The 26,683-nt window shown below is 37.1% G+C and overlaps 2 protein-coding genes across 2 annotated transcripts; both read left to right on the forward strand.

Annotated features, from left to right (window-relative positions):
* Nucleotides 1-1,086: 1,086 nt before the first annotated feature.
* On the forward strand, nucleotides 1,087-4,290 carry LOC121946546 (14-3-3 protein beta/alpha-1-like). The gene is made up of 6 exons (XM_042491156.1): nucleotides 1,087-1,187; nucleotides 2,333-2,634; nucleotides 2,780-2,903; nucleotides 3,368-3,531; nucleotides 3,739-3,834; nucleotides 3,923-4,290. Exons 2-6 carry the CDS (start codon nucleotides 2,341-2,343, stop codon nucleotides 3,977-3,979), a joined length of 735 nt encoding a protein of 244 aa, XP_042347090.1. The 5' UTR covers nucleotides 1,087-1,187; nucleotides 2,333-2,340; the 3' UTR covers nucleotides 3,980-4,290.
* Nucleotides 4,291-6,151: 1,861 nt separating this feature from the next.
* LOC121946859 (embryonic polyadenylate-binding protein-like) lies at nucleotides 6,152-17,162 on the forward strand. The gene is made up of 16 exons (XM_042491659.1): nucleotides 6,152-6,334; nucleotides 7,678-7,882; nucleotides 8,754-8,947; nucleotides 9,316-9,431; nucleotides 10,002-10,141; nucleotides 10,259-10,353; nucleotides 10,777-10,914; nucleotides 11,543-11,638; nucleotides 12,254-12,514; nucleotides 13,306-13,393; nucleotides 13,475-13,594; nucleotides 13,690-13,826; nucleotides 14,531-14,639; nucleotides 14,743-14,873; nucleotides 16,452-16,527; nucleotides 16,993-17,162. Exons 2-15 carry the CDS (start codon nucleotides 7,690-7,692, stop codon nucleotides 16,512-16,514), a joined length of 1,881 nt encoding a protein of 626 aa, XP_042347593.1. The 5' UTR covers nucleotides 6,152-6,334; nucleotides 7,678-7,689; the 3' UTR covers nucleotides 16,515-16,527; nucleotides 16,993-17,162.
* Nucleotides 17,163-26,683: the final 9,521 nt, after the last annotated feature.

A 26,683-nucleotide genomic window follows, 5' to 3' on the forward strand; every position in this document is an offset into this window, starting at 1 on the left:
AACAGGTGTGTTAAAAAAAAAAACCCAAAAAACATAGTAAGGACAAACATAAAAAGCAGATTTGTATCTATCAGAGGGGTTAACTTGTGGAATGGCTGCGACAACAAATTAAAACTGTGTAGTTCAGTCTGCAAATTAAATAAAAGTATACTAATTTGGTGGTAAACAAATATAAAACTAGGGCATGAGTGTTATTTTGTATGAAATGTTTCAGAATAATGCTATTGTTTATATTTTAGTCTGTCTGTATTTTTTTTTTTTTTTCAAAACTTAGTCGTAAATGACTTCCACATATGGATTTTCTAAGTAAAGGGGTAATTAGTGGCAATAAGTGGTATATAATTGGTGGTAATAAGGTTCATCTTCAACCAATAACCAGAATACAACCAGAACATACAGGGAATATATATACAGTTTTAAAAACACAAATATTTCAGAATAAAACAACGTCAAAAAGCCAAAGTTGTAAGTATTTAGTGTGACCTCCCTTCCCACTTAGCATGTTTTGAACATTTTGTTCATTTACACAAGGTTGCATTGAAGACATATGTGTGTATTACATATGTGTGTGTGTGTGTATATATACTGTATATGTAGCTTGGCATGAAGACACACACACACACACACACACGATCGTTTTGTTATTCATTTTGACTTATTGTGTTGATGTTATTATGTGCATTAATCTACCATTACCATTGTTGAGGTATACATGGTTTGCGCCGGCATTTCCTCTACCGGCGCGCTTGGTGAGGCCTAGATAATTATGTCTGAGTAACTAAATTTGATGCAAGACGTAGATCAGCAGCTTTGCACATATGTATTACCGTATTTGCTTTGATTATTGGTGAATAAAAACACATCATGTCACCGTCTTAATCCGTATAAACCACCGATTGTGAAAGTGATACTACTAAAAAAACGTTAGATTATGAAAATGTGATGTAGGCGCACATAAGAGTGTTTTTAATATATATATATTTATATTTGGTGATATGAATGATCTAATTTATCCTGTTAAACAGTGCTTGCATTACATAAGGCAGATGTGTGGTGAGAAAAGAGGAAACAGAAGTGGTAGTGTAGCGGAAGTGGTACTGCCCTGAACGATACGCTGAGCGAGACGGAGGACGGAGGCTGAATTGTCCAGAGAGAGAAAAAAAGCAGGACTAAAAATCGCCAATCTTGTAAGTGTAAAAACGGTGCAAGTATGCATAGCGCGTTACAATATCGGATTTTTATTCGTAGTTTCATGTGAAGAACGGCTGTTTCATCGTGTCCGGTTGAATCCTGTTGAGAAGCCATCATGATGGCAAGCTAGCTGGTTTTGTGAAAGGTTAGCGGGTTAGCTCGCTGGCTAGCAGCTAATGCTAACCACGGAGCTAACCGACGGTCGGATTCCGTGACACTTTGTTCTGACAGGCTCGCCCGCCTGGGCGGGCCGTGATACAGCTGCTGAAAATGAATTAAACGCGATAGTAATACATTACAACACAATAATTTGCTTTCTATTGATTCTTAAAAAATGGCAGATGTGGATTGCCAACACCCTCGTCGTGTTTTTTTAAACGAAAGCCAATCGTCGCTTTTGCTGGCCTAGCTCACCAGCGTTACCGTTAGAATAGCGGTACATTAGACGACGGCGGCCAGCTAACGGTTAGCCGCTCCACTCGCTCTGCGTAATCATGAATACGACAGATTAGCTATATAAACGTTATCTAATCCAGTTAGATCGTCAACGTGAAATGAGAAGAAAATAAACGATGACTCCGATCGGTCGCATTTAACAAGCTAACGGTGACATCAGTTAGCGGAATGTAGCGCTGCTAGCAACATAAGGGGAGGGCATTAAAGCCTGACCCGGGAAGGCTTCACTCAGTGTAGCAACTGTCGATTGAAACGCCATTAAACGCCAGTTTAACCGATGTGCATATTAAATTTTAAATTATGGTAGTTTGTAAGACTGTAAATGAGGTGGATTCGGTCGTATTCAGTTATATTACGTTAATGGGGAAGAGAAAGGATCGCTCAGCGCTACCCACTAGCTAGCAGCTAACGGTTAACCTTAGCAAGGGATGTGTATGGTTGACCCACTTGCCAAGGGGCCCAGCTCGCAGTGCTTATCCTCACTTTCCATTGAAGACAGTGGTTTCCTTGCTTTAAAGACTTGGCCTGCCAAATTAAATTAAAATTAGTTAACAACACAAAGTTCAAACCACCAGAAACATGTTATGAATGGACAACCTGAGGGCTATTGTGAAACATTTTTCATTGTATTTTATATCAATTACATGTAATAACTCATAATTCTTCTTCTTCTTCTTCTCCCCAGTCTAGAAAATGGATAAGAACGACCTGGTACAGAAGGCCAAGCTTGCTGAGCAGGCTGAGCGCTATGATGACATGGCTGCTGCCATGAAGTCGGTGACAGAGCAAGGTACTGAGCTGTCAAATGAGGAGCGCAATCTTCTCTCTGTTGCCTACAAGAATGTGGTAGGAGCACGCCGCTCATCCTGGCGTGTCATCTCCAGCATCGAGCAGAAGACTGAGGGCAATGACAAAAAACAGCAGATGGCACGTGAATACCGGGAGAAGATTGAAGCTGAGCTGCAGGAAATCTGCAATGATGTGCTCGTAAGGGTTTCATACATTGTTGGTGTTTTAAAAACCCCCAAAACAAACAAAAAACAGTCCTGTTTCAAACACTCATGACAACATTGCTCATGTGTAATTTAGCCTTATTATGACAAAACTAATCAATTTTGATTGTTGTTTTCAGGGGCTACTGGACAACTTTCTCATTAGCAATGCATCTGCTCCTGAGAGCAAGGTGTTCTATCTGAAAATGAAAGGCGACTATTATAGATACCTGTCTGAGGTTGCATCTGGGGATTCTAAGAAGGGTAAGTGAGGACATGATCAACATTATAAATTATGCTTAAAGCTGCATTAATTAATATTTTATGATTACAATGGGTTAAAAAAATATAAAAATATGTGAAAGGAGCCACCCATAGTGAGAAGCCCATAAAGCATTTTCACTCAGCTCTGCGTAGCCTCTTCCAGCTAATTTTTAAAAATTTTGCGGCAGCAAATTCATTATATATCTTTTGGGACTTTTTGGAGATTAAAACAGAGCAAAAAGGAAAGTGATCATTGGATTGTCTTTTGTTAGCAGAAAGAAATTGCTCCACATGTGCTCAATACGTCCAAACAAACTCTTTTGCCATTTGAATTTTAAGCTTACAATGCAGGTTGTCGTTTTTCGCATTTGCCGCCCCCGAGTGGCTGACAAATCAACTAATGCTGCTTTAAAATGTGTGAAATAATGAAAGTTAATTTCTTGTTCATCTTCTTCTGCCTAAAGACACAGTGGACAACTCCCAGCAGGCGTACCAGCAAGCTTTTGATATTAGCAAGGGGGATATGCAGCCAACACACCCTATCCGGCTTGGCCTGGCCCTCAACTTCTCAGTCTTTTACTATGAAATCCTCAACAACCCGGACAAGGCCTGCAGCCTGGCTAAGGCGGTACGAACTGAAGCCTGTTATTATAGTTTTGAAACCTTTTACATGTCAACTGTACATTTTTAAGATTTAAGTCGTCAAACTTCACAAATAGCCAGAATATAATTACTTGCATTCATGATAAAGGAATTTTGAGATATTTACAGTTGCAGCCAAAGATGCTGAGGGATTATTGAAGTTTAAATAACAAGTGTAATCTTTGTATTTCAGGCATTTGATGAAGCCATCGCTGAACTTGACACTTTGAACGAGGATTCTTACAAAGACAGCACCCTGATCATGCAACTACTAAGGGACAACCTGACTGTGAGTTTAAAGGCCCATGCTGTTTTTCCTCTGATCGCACTGTGCTACTCACAGCAAAATTGAAACATTTTTCTTTCTCTTTTCCCAGCTGTGGACATCAGAAAACCAGGCAGATGAGGGAGAGACCGGAGACGGGGAAAACTAATGGAATTGCACTGTTAATCCACCTACACTCTTATCTTAAACACAGACAGCTTATATACATCCCCCTCCACTCCATCAGCTCCTCCCACTTCTGTATGACAAGCAGCCTGAATTGCTCCTGACCAACTAGTTTACCCCTCTCAGTTCACTGTGAGGTGACAGGGTAATTTTCAGTTAGCAGATTCAGTCACTTTGTGGAAACATGTATTGATTAGTGAGTCCATGTTGCTGTTGTTTTTGTCGGCTTTGTGTGTACGTCTGTATGTAGTGAGAGAGCAAGTGTGAAAGAGTGTGTGCGTGTGTGCGTGAGTGCGTGCATGTGTGTGTGTGTGTGTGTGTGTGTGAGTGAGAGAGAGTTGTGGAAACATGTATTGATTAGTGAGTCCATGTTGCTGTTGTTTTTGTCGGCTTTGTGTGTACGTCTGTATGTAGTGAGAGAGCAAGTGTGAAAGAGTGTGTGCGTGTGTGCGTGAGTGCGTGCATGTGTGTGTGTGTGTGTGAGTGTGAGAGAGAGAGAGAGAGAGAGAGAGAGAGAATGTGGTCTGGGGGGGAGGGGGGTGTTGTGAATTTTAATCGTCCTTCCAAATCCCTTTGTCCCAGCTAGTTTGTTGTGCATTTTTCATCCCTATTTTTTTTTTTTGTTACTTTCTTATTTGTGATTCCTCATGATATTTACAGGTTTTATTGTATGGTAATTAAACTGGCAGTTGATTTCCACCAAACACTGTGATGGTAGGCGTTCCATTTGCTTCATAACCCCCAAAACAGTTTTTGTGTTTTTAAATTTTTTCCAGACACGCATACAATCCTGTATTAACAACTAACTGCAATTCTGCTGTGGGCTCATACAGAAAGGAGGCAGGCTGTATTGTGACACTGACATCTTGGTGTAATGCTCCTTGATCATGTTCACAAATTCACAGTTTTAAAGTTTTAAGGGACCCCTTAAATTGTCATGTTAGATTTGTTCAGACATTCCACATTATTAGGCTTTGGAAAGGCAGTGCATCTTTTTTTTTTTTTTTAAACTAAGTATGGATTATCATTGTAGTTTTACTCACTGTTAAGGTGCTGCTTGATCTCAGTACAATGAAAAATTGTATGTGCGTAAATGTGGTTCCATGTATTTTGCAAGATTGACTATCATCTGTATGTAAAACCCTAAAGTAACCTTTTATTGATGTTAATTGAAAATGTCTTACCACACTGTATCAACCCTGCTTGCAAAATATTCCTCTTAAAGCGGTTGTTTTCTCCCCCAAAAAATCTGTGCCTGGCTTTCTCTTGCAGCCTGTGTGGCGGCATCTGCTTGTTGTTTTTAGAAATCTCAAAGGGAACGAGTTAGACCAGACTAAATTGTTAAATATTGACCTCAGATTATACCCAGGTGCATCTCTCTGCTGTTAGATGGTTTGAATGATAACCTAAAATAAAAATCAGGTCTATTTTGAAAGGTGCAATTTGGAGAAGCCCAATCCATCACTTTGGAAAGAAGCTCAGTGTCACAATACCATTTATCACCACTACATTCCACATATTGTAGTTGAAGACACCATTCCACATTATAGCTGACAGTCTGTTTACTCTGAAAATGCTCCGATGAATTGAAATAATTTTTTGTTGAAAAAAAAAAAACTCATGTCAGTTTATTATTATGCTTGATGAAAATGCAGTTAGTGAATGTGGAACGAAGCCTGTCTGTATATCAGGTATCTACTTGCTTTGTTTTTACTGACAAGTCTTATGGCTAAAAAAAAAAAAAAAATGCTTCTGTAACAGTCTATTACCCAGTGCACACACGTGGTTGTGAAAATTTAGAATAGCTCTAAAAAGCAATGACGAAATGGAGATAAACAATGGTTGGTGTAATTCTAGCTTTGTGTTTATGTATCTTAAAACCATTCTAGTTTCACTATACATGTAAGAAATAGGAAAGTGTCAAAGACCATTCAGTGAAATAAAGTTTCGTTTAAGATAACAGGCAAATTACGTCTTCATTTTTGTTCACAAAATTATTTAGAGATTCATAAATATAGATTTAATCTACTTAGATTTGGTGACAAATTGTGTGTGGGCTGGGGCTCCAGACAAGACCTTGAAGTCATCCACCAGAGGGCGAAATGATAAGATTGTAGCTCTTGATACGCGAGAACTAGTTTTCATCGCGGAGTGTCACGTCAGCTAACCTCTGCCCTCTCACAGCTTAATTGGAAAGACGGCAGGCGGAGGAGAGCTGCAGGTGTTCCACGGTCACAATTAAACAAAAACAACCTCCCGCCCATGTGGAAAAAGCCGAACGGCGCTCACAACCACTGAAAATACATCATTATTTCAACGCTTTGGATATTAAAAAGCTGTAAGTAAGGTTATTTTTAACGCGGTTTGTGTAGAATTGTTGGATTTAGAGTTGGTTGACTCACCTGCGTTAGCTGGCAGCTAACGTTAGCTTAATTTTGAAGTGGTGTGCTCCAAGAGAGGCTAACTTTAGCTAGCTCTTCCGCAAGACTTTTCTTAGTGACAGTTCAATTAATATTATATTAACTTTTACTTTAAACTCACTTACTTGTAGTCCTAGCTTGCCATGTCATTAAAGCTCTACCACAAATAACGTTTCGAAACGAAATTTTGGCAACGCTTAATGTGTAAGAGGCGGTTCGAGCTAAGCACTTTCTTTTGACGCAATGAGTAATAGAAAATTTTAATTATTTTTTTTCTCAAACATAAATGCAGTTAACGTTAGCTGCCAGTTTGTTTGGTACACCGAGCAAGTTAAAATCAATATAGTCTTAACAGTTAAATCCTACTGAAATTAAATTTATAATGTTTTGGTTTGTTTTAGAGGTATTGCTTAAAACATAATATTTAGTTTGGAAGTTGGTATTACTTTGGTAGTGCTGTTTAACTACTGATTTATACAAAGATGTGTTTCTACTTACTTCTACTTACTTTCTTCTTACGTGTATTCACTTAGTTTACCCTCGTTGATACAAACAGGATGGACCTGGAAGTTGAGAGTATGTATCGTTAAATTAAAGAGTCAAAGTCCCCAGTAGTAGTATTTTTGTTGAAACTGTATCAAAAATGTGTTGATTCAATTTTGTGGTCACTTCGGAAGCTTGTGCTGTTAAATTGTGTTGCACTGTATTCAGAGGAGTATGTTGTTATTTAAAAATGTGTATGCTGTTATGTAACTATCCTACAAAGCCATTTTGTCCAGGCCTCTCTTTTAAAAGAGATAAAGTATGCTGAAAATAAAAATTTGAAATTTGTTGGCAGATACAACATAAGACCTAAACCTTTGTATATAAACTGACCTGTTCGGGACATACACCACCTCCCAACCTCGGCATGCTCAGAGAGGCTCCAGTCCCCTGAGAGTTTGCACAGGTTTAACATATTTAAAAATAAAGGATGTATTTAAAAAAGGGTGTTCATTATATTACCACAACCTTACAAGCGAACATAGAGCTGAATTTGGTCAACATAAATATGAAAGAATATGATAACCTTCATAAAGGTAAAAATTGTTGCAAAGCTGTTAAATAGTTTTTCATGGCATGTAACTTGGTGCAGTAAACTGGCAGCACAGAGGGTATAGTCTTCATGCATGTCCAAATTATATATTTTTTTACTGTTTAAAAAGCTTGACCAGGAACTCAAAAACTCAGTACAATAAAGTATTCTCCTTTTTTGAACTAGCGGTTGCCCAAGATGAACAGTAGTGGACCAGCGTATCCCCTCGCCTCTCTGTATGTGGGGGATCTGCATCCTGACGTCACAGAGGCCATGCTCTACCAGAAATTCTCTCCTGCTGGACCCATCATGTCGATCCGTGTGTGCCGTGACATCATCACCCGCAGATCTCTGGGATATGCCTACATAAACTTCCAGCAGCCTGCTGATGGTAAAGTACCCATTTTGGCCAAATCTACACAAAATAAAGCTTTAAAGTTTTTTTTTTCTTTTACAAAGTTCTGCCACAGGCAGCTAAAGCAGGCATTGTCTGTTTGTGGTGTGTTAGGATCCCTTTTTATTTCCTGTTTGTTAATGTATCAGATGATAGTAAGTAAGTGGGGACTAGTACATAAAATAAGCACAGCAGAACTGTCAGTTGGGGTTGGATCAGAGTGTTAAACTGTATATCTTTAAATGTTAACAGTTCTGGCTGAAAATGACAACATCAATCAACAAGTTTTTCGATTTAACATATCTCCACTATTGTAATCAGTTGCCAGTTTTCTACATGGAATTGATTGTTGTAAGTGCAGCAACAATTATATAAATAATAAATAAGAGGGGGAATGTTAAAGAGGTTTGATGTCATAATTTTGCAAGAATGAGGTAGCAAATGGACTAACTGACAGCGTAATGGTAAAAATTGGGATGATCAGAATAAGTGTTGCTCGATAGAAAGCCTAATGTTTTATTGTGCTGCTGATGTTTACGTTCATTGGACAGCACAGTGATGTGGATACAGCTGTAATTCCCCTAATATCTTCAAGTATTTTAGAAATTTTCCTTAGAGAAGTCCAACACTTTTTTGGCTTAGAGAAAAGCATTAAATTGCCCTTTTTTAAATCATGGAGATACATGAAATACAGTGAAATGATTCTGTCACTCAACTAATCTGATTATTTTGGCCTGGTAAAAGTAGGCTGGATTCCCTCACAAAGCCTTGATATTGTCTTGCATAGTGTGTGGTGTTGCTCTATGAGAGATATAGTAAAACAAATTAATCATAGTCAGGTATTTTTATTTATTTTTTTATTTCTTAGCGGAGTGCGCCCTAGATACAATGAACTACGATGTCATCAAGGGCCGGCCTATCCGCATAATGTGGTCTCAGCGTGACCCTGGACTCAGGAAGTCTGGTGTGGGGAACATCTTCATTAAGAACATGGATGAGTCTATTGACAACAAGGCTCTGTATGACACCTTCTCTGCCTTTGGAAATATTTTGTCCTGCAAGGTAAGCAGCCTGGGTCATCCTTTTTAAGACTGCCTGCAGGGCTGACGTAGCGCTCGGGTCTTGGTCTTGCAGTGTGTATTAAGCTAATGTTGCACTAATTATTAAGCAGATGTTTTAAAACCGATCCCTTCATGATTTTGTTGGCTGTTTTTGAATTGATCTGTGTTTTGGAGTGATCTGTGCAATGCATCCTTTACAAAAACAATGTTTTGATCTTATTACTCACCTGATAGATCAGTGGATAATTGATATATCTAAATTATCGTCCATTACAAGATATTTCAAAACATATTTCAAAAGCACTTTGTTACAAAACAAAGTGCTTTTTCTGCAGCAAAAGCTTTGTAATTTTCATTTTGTCTTTGTAGGTTGTTTGTGATGAGAAAGGATCCAAAGGCTATGGATTTGTTCACTTTGAGACTCAAGAGGCTGCAAACCGGGCCATCAGTACCATGAATGGGATGCTGCTAAATGATAGGAAAGTGTGAGTTAACTTATTACAGTCCAAAAATGTGGCAAAAATGGCATATTGAAAATAGTAAGTTGAGGCAAAGAACAGTACAGAATATACATATATGCATGTTCACTTTATAGATTGTAAATTAACGCTGGTTGACTTTTTCATGTGTGTTTTTGCTCAGTCAAAAGACAGGTAAACAGTTGGACTCTGGCATTGTCAACCCAAAGGCCCATTTGCTGGGGCGAAAATGTCAGTTGTCCCTGCTTAGGTCAGTGAATAGGTAGGATCTGTGTCTAGGTTTGTTGTCTTTGTGTGTATTGTGATTTTTAGGCCTAAACAGGAAAAGCAGATATTATCAGAAAGCTGTACTTAGTCAAATGATTAGTTGTATTAAAACAGATGTACGCTGTTTGTTGATGTTGTGTTCTTGCGGTTTGTCTTCATAAACTGTCTTGTGGTGTTTTTGATGCTTTGTGCCGAAGCCAAAGACATATTTCTACTCTGTGAACAATTACATTTTCAGCTGTTTTACTTTCTTTTGTTTATGTCCCTTCTTTTTGTCTCCTTTGGTGATGGGTTCTGTTCTGTCTGAAGTTTTGTTGGCCACTTCAAGTCCCGCAAGGAAAGAGAGGTGGAGTTTGGCACCAAAGCTATGAAGTTCACCAACGTTTATGTCAAAAACTTTGGTGAAGACTACACCGATGAAAAACTCAAGGAACTCTTCTCTGCATTTGGTAATAAATTCATTTTCGGGCCTTCCGAAGGTTACTTTATTGCCACAGTTGGTAATTTGTATAACTGTCATTTTGCATCTGAGATAGTCACAGACTGGCTTGTGCTCAAACTCTCAGGGAGGACTCTCAGTGTGCGGGTGATGAAGGATGAGAGGGGCCGCTCACGAGGATTTGGCTTTGTAAACTACGCTAACCACGAGGATGCTCAGAAGGTAATGTGTGACAAGTTTTTACGTCCATGCAGACTAGATGTCTGTCAACATTAGCAGCTCATTACACTGACATTCAAATCCGCACAAACAGATATGTTCTTAGTCAGTCACACCACAGAGAAATTTGATATTTTTTCTGATTAACCTTTTTATTGGCCTTTTGAGATGAAAAGTGGATACAAATACGTGACAGATATCTGGTGATAGGACAACCAGAAGTATTAATGTCGGTGCTTGCGCATAAAAACTGACAATGCTTGGGACAAACAGCCCAACAAAAGAAAGAAGTAAAAAAAGCCCTGATTTCAGTCATTAAAATAAAAAAAATAATCTCAAAAGGAAATAAAGAACCATTGTATAGACACAGTTTAGACACACTTAAAATCTGTTAGATATGTTGATGCTTTCCTCTTTTTGTTCCAGGCAGTGAATGAAATGAACGGGAAGGAGCTAAATGGGAAAATCATCTACGCTGGTCGGGCTCAGAAGAGGCTGGAGCGCCAGGGAGAGCTCAAACGCAAGTTCGACCAGATCAAACAGGACCGCATCCAGCGCTATCAGGTGCTGTTGCAGTGTGTGCACATTGACATTCAAAGACATTGTTTATAGTCTTTCTTTTATGTTTTTAGAATTGATACATGTTGTTAGAATATTTGTAAAGAAATAATAAGTAGGTTCATTTAAAGTTTAAAACAAAGTCAACCACCACACACCAAAGAACTCAGGGGAATTACATGAGTATCCACAGGTGTGATAAATACACGAGTCACATGACTATAATAATCAAAATCACTTTTTTTCTTCAAATTTTTCAGGGTGTATCTTTAACATTTTCTGAAGCATGCTTGCGATGCGTATGCTGGAAAGAGTAAAAAAAAAAAAAAGAAATCATTTAAAACGAAGGTTTGTACTGTATGTTTTCCAAATCACATAGATTAGTATTAGCTGACTGACTAGTGATTTCAGGACTTTCAACATGCAGGACATCTTAAACATAGGTTGGTAGTTACTAACATCGCTGTACTGTCGACGTTTATGCTGAACGATGAAACAAGCCACTTTACAAACTTATGAGGAATATGCAGATTGTAATGGAAAGGTTAAATGTACATCTGTATACACTTGTAAAAAAGACGTGCTAAAAAATACATTATATAAAATACAACATTTTGTATTTTTCTGATTTCAGGGGGTGAATCTGTATGTGAAGAATCTGGACGACAGCATAGATGACGAGAGACTCCGGAAGGAATTTGCCCCTTATGGCACCATCACCAGTGCCAAGGTAATGACAAAAGACTTTTGCGAGTACACACATGTAGTAATCATTGTTGTTTTTTTGTTGATTTATTATACCACAACACCGTAAAAACCTGCAATAAAATTTAAAGGGGTACTCATTACAGTATGTATCGTCTCAGGGTCGAGGACTCAGCGCTCTGTAGATGTAAGAGGGACACACACTCTGCTGATTATGTCCTCCACAGAAGGAAACAGCAGCTCTGTTCAACTTGAGAGTGAATTCATTTAGGTTACAATGTATTTGAGCACTAAACATTTTCACAGTGGAGGATAAAATTCAAAATTCGAATAAATAAATAAAAATCAACTCAACATAGTCCACATCCATTTGTATGCTTAGTATGAATGGTGTCTTGTTTAAACAGCACGAGCGGCACAAAAAATGTTATTGTTATAAATTATTACTCTGCACAAATAAAAACATGCTAACAATAATCTTGTATTTGACAAAAACTGAACAGGAGCTCTAAAAGCAGGAACTGGCACAAAAGTGAATTCTTGCACCATCCTGGTTCTGTTATTAATTATACGTGACAGCTTTTGTGTCTTAAGTCTCTAATTCGGACAAGTATCTTAAACATTTCTTTCTTTCCCGCAGGTCATGACAGATGGCTCCCAAAGCAAGGGCTTCGGCTTTGTCTGTTTCTCGTCACCAGAAGAAGCAACAAAAGCAGTGACTGAAATGAACGGGAGAATTGTTGCGACCAAGCCGCTGTATGTGGCTCTGGCTCAGCGGAGGGAGGAGCGGAAAGCGATCCTGACCAATAAATACATGCAGAGACTCGCTACCTTGAGGACCATGACAAGTCCAATCATTGACTCGTACCAGCAGGCTGGATACTACATGACTGTACCACAGGTATGAATGTTTGAACAGTGAGAACATAGAGGTAGATATTCATCATGTTTTAAAAAAGTCTTTGATTGCTTTTCAGTAATTGTCTTATGCTGTACAAAGAGAACATGATTTATCCCAACTGTTTCATTTGTACAGCAAGATAATGCCTTGGTCTTCACTATACTCCTTTTATTTATTCAATAAATGTATTTTTAATGTTGTTAATAATAATTGATATTTATTCAGTTGCTTCTAAATATTTATTATTATGCATCAGTCTTTAAAATGGACTTAATGTTGATTGAATCAACTATAGGTAAGCCTCGTCTTGACTGCACCTGGTCTTAGCAGTGTGCACTTATGTGAACACTCACCTGACTGTGATTTTTGCCTGGCAGTGAATGTGTTGGTAGGATACATTCACAATCTTCCGCTGTCTTAATTTGCAATCATTATGGAGGATCAGAGAAAAGGAAATTTCACTGACATCAAGATGTGAAGATATATGCTCCATGGTTAATGCGAAATGTCCAGATGGGTCTGCAGATGTGTTTCACTGATTCTAACCGTTAGTTTGGGATCCTGCTTGAATGCCGTGTGTCATGCAGTTGGACAAGTCTTGTATCAGAATTACCTTAATAGGCCAAGTATGTGCACACATACAAGTTTTTTTTTCATGAATGATGTATATTGTGCAGTATAACAAGTTTGATAACTTTCCAATCGTTGCCACAGGCCGATAATTACAAAACCTCAAAATGAATATGATTCAGACCTGCAATAGGCTTCCATTAACCAATTTTATCATGCAGCCTCCCACTCGCTCCTTCTACAACCACAATGCTGTGAGCAACATGAGACCAGTGCCTCGATGGACAGGACAACCTCCAAGACTACAGGGTGAAGGAGACATTAGTTCTATATTATACTTTATAAATGTATATTTGAGCTGTTCATAAATGTCATCTCCCCTCTTTTTAGGCCCCTACTCTAACCAGTTTGTGGGTACCCCTGTTCCCCGACGTGGATCAGCCCCCATTGCTACAGTCAGACAGGCCTCCACCCAGGCTCCACGTGTCATGAGCTCCACACAAAAAACAAGTACAAGAAGTCTGACAACATGATAAACGCCATTCTTTTACAATGTGCCATTTACGTGGATGGTAAAATCTGACACATGTAACGTCTTCATTTAGATAACATTGGCACCCAGACTGTAGGAGGGCGCACTGACGTGCCCAGTATGACCAGAGGTGGTCAGTACAAGTATTCATCTGCAGTGAGAAATGTCCAACAGGTTGTTACTGTCCCTGCACCCATGCAAAGGCTACAGGTACTTTTATTTTAATTTTTTTAAAATGCATTTTCATCACTTCCATAGTCAATACAGATTAATATACAAACATCAATAAAAAGCCAAGAGTGATTTAAATGTGTTGGATGTTGGAGAGAATCTTGTATCACAGATAAAACCTCTTAGACGTATTTCCATTTAGATGGACTCCTAGTCTTTTTCTGTCCATTTTCAGGGAATGGCTATGGAAAAAGAGCCATAACGAAACTGTACACATCCAGAGAGGTGGCAGTGAAGGCTAAAATATGGTAGAATAAAATAAATAAAAATGCTTTTAGCAGTTTGGCATCACAAAACACGTTTACTGCAATATCTCGAAACAGAAGATAATACAACAGACATAAAGGAAAAATGAATAAATAAGAAATTAAGGATGTTCCTTTGAGTAATTATGTTAAAGTCCAGTCTTGGAGGTCTTATATATTGCACACACTTCTTCCCACAGTTGTTGAAAATGTCCATCTTTAGGAGCAAAGAGAAAGTAACCTTTTCCATCATGTAAATCTTCATTGTCACATCTATCCAGTTATTTATTGTAGGAACAACATGCACCATATATCTTCTGGTCAGCTCCTTTTCCTTGCCGGCAGCAATATACCCATTTTACTTCCAGGGGATTTAGCCTGAATATATGACTTTGAAATCTAATGGTATATGCGTATTAAAAATGTTTTGATCTTTAGGCTGTTCCTGCACCTGTGATGGATCCTCCGGCAAAGATTCAGGCCCATGAGCCGCTCACTGCCTCGATGTTGGCTGCAGCTCCACTAATGGATCAGAAACAGCTTCTTGGTGAGGCGTCATTCAGTTCTGCCTTTCTTTTTCTCCTTTATTTGTAGATTGAAGTAACTTCAGTGTTTGGTTGTTAATCCTCTCTCTCTGCTGCGATCCACAGGGGAGCGATTGTACCCAGTGATTCATTCCCTTCATCCACACCTGGCTGGAAAAATCACTGGGATGCTGCTGGAGATCGATAACTCGGAGCTGCTGCACATGCTGGAGACGCCCGAGTCCCTGCACTCCAAGGTTATAATTATGTTCATGTTTTCTTCTCACTGTTACAAAGTTACCTTTATGGACTGGTGAATATTCTGAGACTTTAGTTATGAATTGCCTGTCTCACACAAAGCTTTTAGACTAAAACCCTCAAATCACTCCATGCTCATTAGAAGGAATCCTCTAGTAGAAGCAGGTCAGAGATGTTTCTTTTCCTCTAGCTGTCCCAAATGCAAGGTTTCATGATTTTCTTGTAGCCAAAAATTGGGTTGTGCTTGTATTTGGGACACTGAGGCAACAAGGCATAGACAAAAAAAGGCAGTATCACTGTCATTGCAGTGTTGATAGTAAAAGTGTTTGTTTTACAATGTAAATGCGCACAAACACACACTAGACTGTTTTTTTAACTACAAGTCTACAGTGGATGGTATTTGGGTATTTGGTAACTTTGCGTGGAGAAAGTGATTTCTCTGAAGCTTAAAAAATGGAGATGACACTGCAGTGTTTTCCAGAGATTTCTGATTCTAATTCTTTGTAATTGCTGATGAGGGGAAAGCAGGAATCTGCCAGGGCAGTGAGAATTGTTTATCAATAAAAAGTTAAGCAAATGTTGCAAAAAAAAACCCTTTTAGTTTATTAGTACTTTTTAAAACAATAGTTTATCAATGTAATGATTCTGCTTCTTAATCTTCTCCGCATAATCGGAGAAAACAATACCGATCTCACCAGCCTGGCTGAAAAAACAGTCTAGCACACGACCCCTCCTAAAACCACACAAACACAACGTGTTGTTTTTTTCTATGGAGGTGAGATATAAAGTTTTAAGTAGTGAGCTTTAGAGGCGTTGGTAGGTGAATTGTCTTATGTTTGGAATAGTCTCGGGTAGCCGGACCTACACTTTTTTTAACACTTAATGTGAGTACTTTGGCAGCGCTGGAGAAAGCTGTGGCTGAACTTATCATAAACCTGCAGTGTGGGGAAAAATGCTCTGGGTTTCTTTGATCAAATCTTATTCATTTTGGGTGGTGCTAAGCCCAGGATGCAGCGACAATGCTCTTGCAAAATAGTGTCTGCCGGGAACTTGTTTTGGTGGAACATTTGCTCGTGGGAAGGTGAGTGCCCTATTAAAATATCTAAGTCCTTCCAAAAGAAAACCCAGCTTAAAATATTAAAAGATGTTTCAGTGCAAGTTGCTTTCTTGTTGTTGATTTTGTTTCACACAGTGCTAAATGAGATGTATGGATATTTGAGATTAGTTTAATGTAGCGATCAGGATCAGTATTTTAAAGACAGTAACCTAATTTAAAACCAAACTTATCAGAAAAGTAAACAAAGATCACAGTGAAAACTACCCGTAATGTCAGAAACCACTTTTGGAGAAAAATGTCTTTGGCGGGTACTTTGAGCTTTTAGTTTGTCCCGTGTCCAACTCACTAACCTGAATGGGAAGGGTTCATGACGTGTACTGCAGCAAGCCATCAGGGGGCGATGAAGATATTTGGCCTCATCTATGGGGAGCTGTCATGGTGTCCACCTTTCATGTACAGTCAGCACTTCCCAGTCTTTATTCCAAGCTATCCCATCATCTCATCCCTTTCCTTTGATCAGGTTGATGAGGCGATCGCGGTCCTGCAGGCTCACCAGGCGAAGGAGTGCTCTCCCAAGAAGTGAAGAGCCCTTTCAGGTCAGCAACAACTTCCTGTTCCTGTGTTGTGCGACTTCAGCAATGAACGGATTCTTAGACCCCTTCAATACTCAGGGTATACACTTACTACAAGTTTGCAGTATCTGTCAGCAGTATGCTCGTTTGACTTAATTAAGAAGGATGTTGGTTTAGATCTGACCGTGTACTGTTCAGTTGCTCAAAACAAAACTGCAGTGGAAATTTGGTGCATTTACGTCCAGTTGTGGAAAAATCACCTGTGCTAAGCCCTCTCTGATCCGACATGCTTTTGCATGTATCTGCATGTAGTGATGGTTATTTTCTTATTTGATAAATTGATATTTGATAAGAACATTAGGAAGTTAGGACTTGGGCTGCATTTGTGACAATGATTTGATAGCTTAGAAAGAATCCTGCACAGCTGTATTTCATTCGAAGTGTGCTGAGTTTCAGACATAAAGACTTAAACCATGTCATTTTTTCCAGATGTCAACGACTTTCTGGAGGAGGGAAAAGTTTAAAAAAAAAAAAAAAAAAAGTAAAATTTGGGGGAAAAAAGAAGAGAGATATGTAAATTGACAAATAATAGATATGTAAGTAAAGTTAAAGCTATTTTGTTGTTGCAGTACCTTTTGTTAGAAGATAAAGTTCACAGTATATGCATTAAACCTGTCTTGTGTGATTTGTTTAGTGCAAAAGGGAGACGCAGCAGCACATTGACTTAAGGTTTAAAATCGTTTTTGTCCCTGTTCCCATGCACTGGATGAGACAGTCGTAGATGGACTGTCTCAACATAGAAAAGTAAATAGTTCATAGAAAAGTTCAGGGAAGCCGATGTGTGCTGCTATTTAATGGAGGTCTTTTCTCTTGTAAAGCTGATGCATACTATTCGAAAACACTTCTGATGAAGCAAAAGTTTTGCCTTTCTGTCACCTATCCAAGTAATTATTAGGGTGGATCTGACCGAAAAGCAGAGGACACTATTGGCAGACAGCCTAATACTCATTTGGCGAATCCATTAGATATTTGTGAATTTGGGTCTAAATAAAATGTAAACCGGTGAGTTACAGATTACCCCCTTATAGCTATTGTAGATTTTGAATGTAGCCATAGAGACCAAAACCTTTTTTTGTGTGCCAGGCTGTTAAGATATTTCTTCTGTAAAGTTTGGCATTTTAACATGGGGGTATTTACTCTGATTTGGAGCCAGCCTCAAGTGTGCATTAGAGGAACTGCAGTTTTTGACACATCAGCATTGGCGTAATTTCTTACTTGGGGTATTTTTGACTACATACCATACTATGACATTTTTATGTCATTTTTTTTACAAAATACTATAGTATGACATTTTTGGGTCATTTTTAACTACACTATGATTTTGTACCATTTTGGTCAATTTTTGACGACATACTATATTATGACGTTTTTGTGCAATTTTTGGTCATTTCTGACAACGTACTATACTATGACGTTTTTGGGTTTCTACAAGATATAAGATGTTGTTTTAAGCCATTTTATTGACACTTCAATTTTTGATGTTTTTTTGACAAACAATACTAAGGTGTTTTCTGCCATTTTTTCATCACGCTAAATTATGACGTCTTTGGCCTTTCTATTTAAAATTGTACACTGACGTGTCTACAAGCTTGATTATGTTTTTAGCCATTTTTTTGGCATGTCAAAATTTGACATTTTGCAACATATTACACTATGGTGTTTTCGGACATGCTAAATTATTATGTTTTTGGCCTTTTTTTCAACATTGTTTACTATGACGTGTCTCCATGAGCTTTAAAATTTTGTTTTCAGCCATTTTTTTGACGTCATAATTTGACTTTTGTTCGACGTGCTAAATTATGAAGTTTTTTCGACATTGTATACTTTGACGTGTCTCTGCAATTTATAAAATGTTGTTTTAGCCCTTTTTTTTTTTGACATGTCAAAATTTGAAGTTTTTTGACATACTATACCATAGCTTTTTTGGACATTTTTTGACATGCTAATTTATGACGGGCAGTGGCCCTTCTGTGCGGAGTTTGCATGTTCTCCCTGTGCCAGCGTGAAAGGTTGTCTGTCTATATGTGTCAGCCCTGCAATAGTCTGGCCAACTGTCCAGGGTGTACCCCGCCTTCCGCCCGATGACAGCTGGGATTGGCTCCAGCCTCCCGCGACCCTCACGAGGACTAGCGGTTACGGACAATGAATGAATAATTTATGACGTTTTTGGCATTTTTTTTCAACATTGTATACTATGATTTCTCTCTACAACCTATAAAATTGCATTTTCAGCCATTTTTTTGACATGCTGTATTATGGTCTTTTGGGCCATTTTTTGCAGCACTCTATGCTATAGCGTGTCTCAGCGCACTATTTTATGTGGTTTTCAGCTGTTTTCAGGACATATCATATTTTGACATTTTTCGCCATACTGTAGCATGGCAATTTCGGTCGTTTTTTCAAGATCCCATATATTGGTAATTTGGGCTGTTTTTGCAACTTTCTATTCTATGGCGTGTCCCGGCACACTATTTTATGCAGTTTTCAGCTGTTTTGGGGACAATTCATTAAATCATGAATTCTCAGTTGTAGCATTTACAGAAACCTGGTTGACCAGTGAATCAACATCTCTCTATGACATCCCAAACACCCCAGCCCTAGTACACAATTACAATACAAGACATGCTAAATGTTTACACATTCCAATGTTTGCACTGGTCTCTGTCAATTCTCTATTGGATATAAGTGGGCTAAATTATGGTATAGTTATATCCAAATTGCACTTCAGTCCAATTCTCTTAAAAACCACAAATACAGGCTTAGGACCTGTCCAATGAAACATACGTTAACTAAACATTCTTAACTGTTCAATCTGACTACTTCTGGCCTCCTGTCCCTCTCTCTTTTGTGAAATGTAGACTTGTCATAAATGTGCTTTTGTATTTTGCCTGCACACACTCTTACTCACGCTCATTCATAAACATATACACCGACACATGTACATAAACACACTAAGGTTCATACACCCTCAGTACATTTATTTTATTATTGATGTATTTTTACTTTTTTTAGAAAAAAAAATGTATTCATTATGTCCCATTTATTTTATGTTTTCTGCTATATCATGTAAGCATTGTTATTGTACTTTATTGATCCTATGCCTGCTTGATCTTGATCGATTTTTTAATTTATTATTATAATTATTTTATTGAAGGATACTTTATTTGCTTTTGTAATTTATTTTAAGGTTAGATTCTCTTATAATCGGTTCTCAAAGTTGGGGGCGCACCCCATGTCACAGACGGAGAGAGAAAAAGGGTCGTGGACCTGTCGCTGGTTAGTGAAAGCTCCATCCGTGGCGAAAATGCAAGGGCTGGACTGACACAAACAAACTAAACAAGCTTACACGGGTTCTTTTACTGATCCATCAATTAAAACTGAGCGTTATCATTTAAACGGGAGTTGCACCTACGACTCTGACATGAAGGCACATATCGTTCTGCAGTTACTGTCCTCAACGAGCAGCGATTGCCGGATGCTGCCGCGAGCCCCTCCCGTCCCAAAGCACTCACGGGCGGTCAGTCCCACAGTAGGCTCGTGCCACAATCCTAGCTGCAGTCAGAGCAGAGGAGACCCTCGCCACTCCGCGTCCTGACTCAAAATGAATTACGCATGCGCAAAGCTTAAAGAGCGAAATGTAAATATAAATGTTTTTTCACAGTCGCGCTGAAATGAATCACTGCATTTAAGTCCTCACCCTCACTGAGACGATCACTTGTGCGATCTCTCTCTCATTTCGATCATTCATAATCATTGCTTTATAAACTCAACAGCCTCGTCGACCTGACCAAGCATGCAGGCTTGCATAGCTGCTAATAATAACAGCCTACTAGGCTTTCAAATATTGAAACGCTGCTCTAGGGGGTTTCTGTATCTCACCTGCAAAATCTCCTATTATGTTGATGTTTTTCTGATTTGTTTTTTACAGTGCAAATAAATGCATTTTTTGACATGCCATATTCTTTGCATGCTGTTTTATGATTTTAAGCTGTTTTATTAGCAGCTATTATGGGACATTTCATTCTCAACAAGTTTTGCCTTACTATAGCCTTGCTTTTTGAGTTGTTTTTTTGATATGCCATATTATGATGTTTTTGTTCATTTCTGCAACATTTTATGCTATGGCATGTCTCTGCACGCTATTTCACGCAGTTTTCAGTTGTTTTTAGCCGTTTTTGGGACATGTCATTTTTTGACGTTTTTGCCTTACTATAGCCTTGCTTTTTGGCTCACTTTTTTTTTGATATGCCATATTATGGTGTTTTTGTTCATTTCTGTAACATTTTATGCTATGGCATATCTCTGCACGCTATTTTATGCAGTTTTCAGTTATTTTAAGCCATTTTTAGGACATGTCATTTTTTTTCACATTTTCGCCTTACTATAGCCTTGCTTTTTAGGTTATTTTTTCCACATGCTATATTATGGTGTTTTTGTCCATTTTTGCCACATTTTTTTGCTATGGCATGTCTGCACGCTATTTCACGCAGTTTTCAGTTGTTTTTAGCCGTTTTCTGAACATTTTTTGACATTTTCGCCTTACTTGCTTTTTGGGTCATTTTTTTGATATGCCATATTATGGTGTTTTTTTTCCATTTTTGCAGAATTTAGTCTTTGGTATGTCTCTACATGCTATTTCATGCAGTTTTCAGTTGTTTTTAGCCGTTTTTGGGACATGTCATGTCATTTTTTGACATTTTCGCCTTACTATAGCCTTGCTTTTTGCATTTTTTTTTGATATGCCATATTATGGTGTGTTTTTGTCCATTTCTGTAACATTTTTATGCTATGGCATATCTCTGCATGCTATTTTATGTATAATTCAGTTGTTTTAGCCATTTTTGGGACATGTCATTTTTTCACATTTTCGCCTTACTATAGCCTTGCTTTTTGGGTCATTTTTTTGATATGCCATACTAAATTATGGTGTTTTTTTTCATTTCTGCAACATTTTATGCTATGGCATGTCTCTGCACGCTATTTATGCAGTTTTCAGTTGTTTTTTAGCTGTTTTTGGGACATGTCATTTTTTCACATTTTCGCCTTACTATAGCCTTGCTTTTAGGTCATTTTTTTATATGCATATTATGGTGTCATTTTTGCAACATTTTTATGCTATGGCATTTCTTTGCACGCTATTTTATGCAGTTTTCAGTTGTTTTTAAGTTTTTTTGGGACATGTCATTTTTTGACATTTTCGCCTTACTATAGCCTTGCTTTTTGGGTCATTTTTTTGATATGTGATACTATGGTGTTTTTGTTCATTTTCTGTAACATTTTATGCTATGGCATGTCTCTGCATGCTATTTTATGTATAATTCAGTTGTTTTTAGCCATTTTGGGACATGTCATTTTTTCACATTTTCGCCTTACTATAGCCTTGCTTTTTGGGTCATTTTTTTGATATGCCATATTATGGTGTTTTTGTCCATTTCTGTAACATTTTATGCTATGGCATATCTCTGCATGCTATTTTATGTATTTTCAGTTGTTTTAAGCCGTATTTTTTTTTGGACATGTCATTTTTTCACATTTTCGCCTTACTATAGCCTTGCTTTTTGGGTCATTTTTTTTTTGATATGCCATATTATGGTGTTTTTGTTCATTTCTGCAACATTTTATGCTATGGCATGTCTCTGCATGCTATTTCATGCAGTTTTCAGTTGTTTTTAGCTGTTTTTGGGACATGTCATTTTTTGACATTTTTGCCTTACTATAGCCTTGCTTTTTGGGTCATTTTTTTGATATGCCATATTATGGTGTTTTTGTCCATTTTTGCAACATTTTATGCTATGGCATGTCTTGCACGCTATTTATGCAGTTTTCAGTTGGTTTTAAGCCATTTTTGGGACATGTCATTTTTTGACATTTTCGCCTTACTATAGCCTTGCTTTTTGGGTCATTTTTTGATATGTGCCATATTATGGTGTTTTTGTCCATTTCTGTAACATTTTATGCTATGGCATATCTCTGCATGCTATTTTATGTATATAATTCAGTTGTTTTTAGCATTTTTGGGACATGTCATTTTTTCACATTTTCGCCTTACTATAGCCTTGCTTTTTTGGGTCATTTTTTTGATATGCCATATTATGGTGTTTTTGTTCATTTTTGCAACATTTTATGCTATGGCATGTCTCTGCACGCTATTTTCATGCAGTTTTCAGTTGTTTTTAGTTGTTTTTGGGACATGTCATTTTTTCACATTTTCGCCTTACTATAGCCTTGCTTTTGGGTCATTTTTTTTTTGATATGCCATATTATGGTGTTTTTGTTCATTTTTGTAACATTTTATGCTATGGCATATCTCTTTGCACGCTATTTTATGCAGTTTTCAGTTGTTTTAAGTTGTTTTTGGGACATGTCATTTTTTGACATTTTCGCCTTACTATAGCCTTGCTTTTGGGTCATTTTTTTGATATGCCATATTATGGTGTTTTTGTCCATTTCTGTAACATTTTATGCTATGGCATGTCTCTGCATGCTATTTTATGTATAATTCATTTTTTTAAGACATTTTTGGGACATGTCATTTTTTCACATTTTCGCCTTACTATAGCCTTGCTTTTTGGGTCATTTTTTTTGATATGCCATATTATGGTGTTTTTTGTTCATTTCTGCAACATTTTATGCTATGGCATGTCTCTGCACGCTATTTCATGCAGTTTTCAGTTGTTTTTAGCCGTTTTTGGGACATGTCATTTTTTCACATTTTCGCCTTACTATAGCCTTGCTTTTTGGGTCATTTTTTTTATATGCCATATTATGGTGTTTTTGTTCATTTTTGCAACATTTTATGCTATGGCATTTCTCTGCATGCTATTTTATGCAGTTTTCAGTTGTTTTTAAGTTGTTTTTGGGACATGTCATTTTTTGACATTTTTCGCCTTACTATAGCCTTGCTTTTTGGGTCATTTTTTTGATATGCCATACTATGGTGTTTTTTTTTCCATTTTTGCAACATTTTATGCTATGGCATATCTCTGCATGCTATTTTATGTATAATTCAGTTGTTTTTAGACCATTTTTGGGACATGTCATTTTTTCACATTTTCGCCTTACTATAGCCTTGCTTTTTGGGTCATTTTTTTTTGATATGCCATATTATGGTGTTTTTGTCCATTTTCTGTAACATTTTATGCTATGGCATGTCTCTGCATGCTATTTTATGTATAATTCAGTTTTCAGTTGTTTTTAGCCATTTTTGGGACATGTCATTTTTTCACATTTTCGCCTTACTATAGCCTTGCTTTTGGGTCATTTTTTTTTTGATATGCCATATTATGGTGTTTTTGTCCATTTTTGCAACAATTTATGCTATGGCATATCTCTGCATGCTATTTTATATAGTTTTCAGTTGTTTTTAGCCGTTTTTGGGACATGTCATTTTTTGACATTTTTGCCTTACTATAGCCTTGCTTTTTGGGTCATTTTTTTGATATGCCATACTATGGTGTTTTTGTTCATTTCTGCAACATTTTATGCTAATGGCATATCTCTGCATGCTATTTTATGTATTTTCAGTTGTTTTTAGCCATTTTTGGGACATGTCATTTTTTCACATTTTTTCGCCTTACTATAGCCTTGCTTTTTGGGTCATTTTTTTTTTTGATATGCCATATTATGGTGTTTTTTGTCATTTCTGTAACATTTTATGCTATGGCATGTCTCTGCACGCTATTTTATGCAGTTTTCAGTTGTTTTTAGCCGTTTTTTGGGACATGTCATTTTTTCACATTTTCGCCTTACTATAGCCTTGCTTTTTGGGTCATTTTTTTTGATATGCCATACTATGGTGTTTTTGTTCATTTCTGCAACATTTTATGCTATGGCATGTCTCTGCATGCTATTTTATGTATAATTTCAGTTGTTTTTAGCCATTTTTGGGACATGTCATTTTTTGACATTTTTCGCCTTACTATAGCCTTGCTTTTTGGTTTTTTTTTGATATGCCATATTATGGTGTTTTTGTCTCATTTCTGTAACATTTTATGCTATGGCATGTCTCTGCATGCTATTTTATGTATAATTCAGTTGTTTTAAGCCATTTTTGGGACATGTCATTTTTTGACATTTTCGCCTTACTATAGCCTTGCTTTTTGGGTCATTTTTTTGATATGCCATATTATGGTGTTTTTGTCCATTTCTGTAACATTTTGCTATGGCATATCTCTGCATGCTATTTTATATAGTTTTCAGTTGTTTTTAAGACGTTTTTGGGACATGTCATTTTTTCACATTTTCGCCTTACTATAGCCTTGCTTTTTGGGTCATTTTTTTGATATGCCATATTATGGTGTTTTTGTTCATTTTTGCAACATTTTATGCTATGGCATGTCTCTGCATGCTATTTTATTTATAATTCAGTTGTTTTTAGCCGTTTTTGGGACGTGTCATTTTTTCACATTTTCGCCTTACTATAGCCTTGCTTTTTGGGTTTTTTTTTTTATATGCCATATTATGGTGTTTTTGTCCATTTCTGTAACATTTTATGCTATGGCATTCTCTGCACGCTATTTTATGCAGTTTTCAGTTGTTTTTTTAGCAATTTTTTGGACATGTCATTTTTTCACATTTTCGCCTTACTATAGCCTTGCTTTTTGGGTCATTTTTTTGATATGCCATATTATGGTGTTTTTGTCCATTTCTGTAACATTTTATGCTATGGCATATCTCTGCATGCTATTTTATGTATAATTCAGTTGTTTTAAGACGTTTTTGGGACATGTCATTTTTTCACATTTTCGCCTTACTATAGCCTTGCTTTTTGGGTCATTTTTTTGATATGCCATATTATGGTGTTTTTTCCATTTCTGTAACATTTTATGCTATGGCATATCTCTGCATGCTATTTTATGTATAATTCAGTTGTTTATAGCCATTTTTGGGACATGTCATTTTTTCACATTTTCGCCTTACTATAGCCTTGCTTTTTGGGTCATTTTTTTGATATGCCATATTATGGTGTTTTTGTCCATTTCTGTAACATTTTATGCTATGCTATATCTCTGCACGCTATTTCATGTAGTTTTCAGTTGTTTTTAGCCGTTTTTGGGACGTGTCATTTTTTCACATTTTCGCCTTACTATAGCCTTGCTTTTTGGGTCATTTTTTTTTGTTGATATGTCATATTATGGTATTTTTTCTCATTTCTGTAACATTTTATGCTATGGCATGTCTCTGCATGCTATTTTATGTATAATTCAGTTGTTTTAAGTTGTTTTTTGGACGTGTCATTTTTTCACATTTTTTGCCTTACTATAGCCTTGCTTTTTGCGTCATTTTTTTGTCATTTTTTTGATATGCCATATTATGGTGTTTTTGTCCATTTCTGTAACATTTTATGCTATGGCATTTCTCTGCACGCTATTTTATGCAGTTTTCAGTTGTTTTTAGCCATTTTTGGGACATGTCATTTTTTGACATTTTCGCCTTACTATAGCCTTGCTTTTTGGGTCATTTTTTTTGATATGCCATATTATGGTTTTTTTTTCCATTTCTGTCATATTTTATGCTATGGCATATCTCTGCATGCTATTTTATGTATAATTCAGTTGTTTATAGCCATTTTTGGGACATGTCATTTTTTCACATTTTCGCCTTACTGTAGCCTTGCTTTTTGGGTCTTTTTTTTTATATGCCATATTATGGTGTTTTTTGTCCATTTTTGTAACATTTTATGCTATGGCATGTCTCTGCATGCTATTTTATGTATAATTCAGTTGTTTTAAGACATTTTTGGGACATGTCATTTTTTCACATTTTCGCCTTACTGTAGCCTTGCTTTTTGGGTCTTTTTTTTTTTTCCATATGCCATATTATGGTGTGTTTGTCCATTTTTGTAACATTTTATGCTATGGCATGTCTCTGCATGCCATTTTATGCATATTCCAGTTGTTTTAAGCCCTTTTTGGGACATGTCATTTTTTCACATTTTTGCCTTTCTATTGCCTTGCTTTTTGGGTCATTTTTTTGATATGCCGATATTATGGTGTTTTGTTCCTTTTTGCAACATTTTACGCTATGGCATGTCTCTGCACGCTATTTTATGCTGTTTTTAGCTGTGTTTGGGGCATGATATTTTTGGCATTTTCACCTAACTATAGCCTTACTTTTTGGG

The sequence above is a fragment of the Plectropomus leopardus genome, chromosome 8 (genome assembly GCF_008729295.1).
Source record: "Plectropomus leopardus isolate mb chromosome 8, YSFRI_Pleo_2.0, whole genome shotgun sequence".
NCBI lineage: Eukaryota > Metazoa > Chordata > Actinopteri > Perciformes > Serranidae > Plectropomus > Plectropomus leopardus.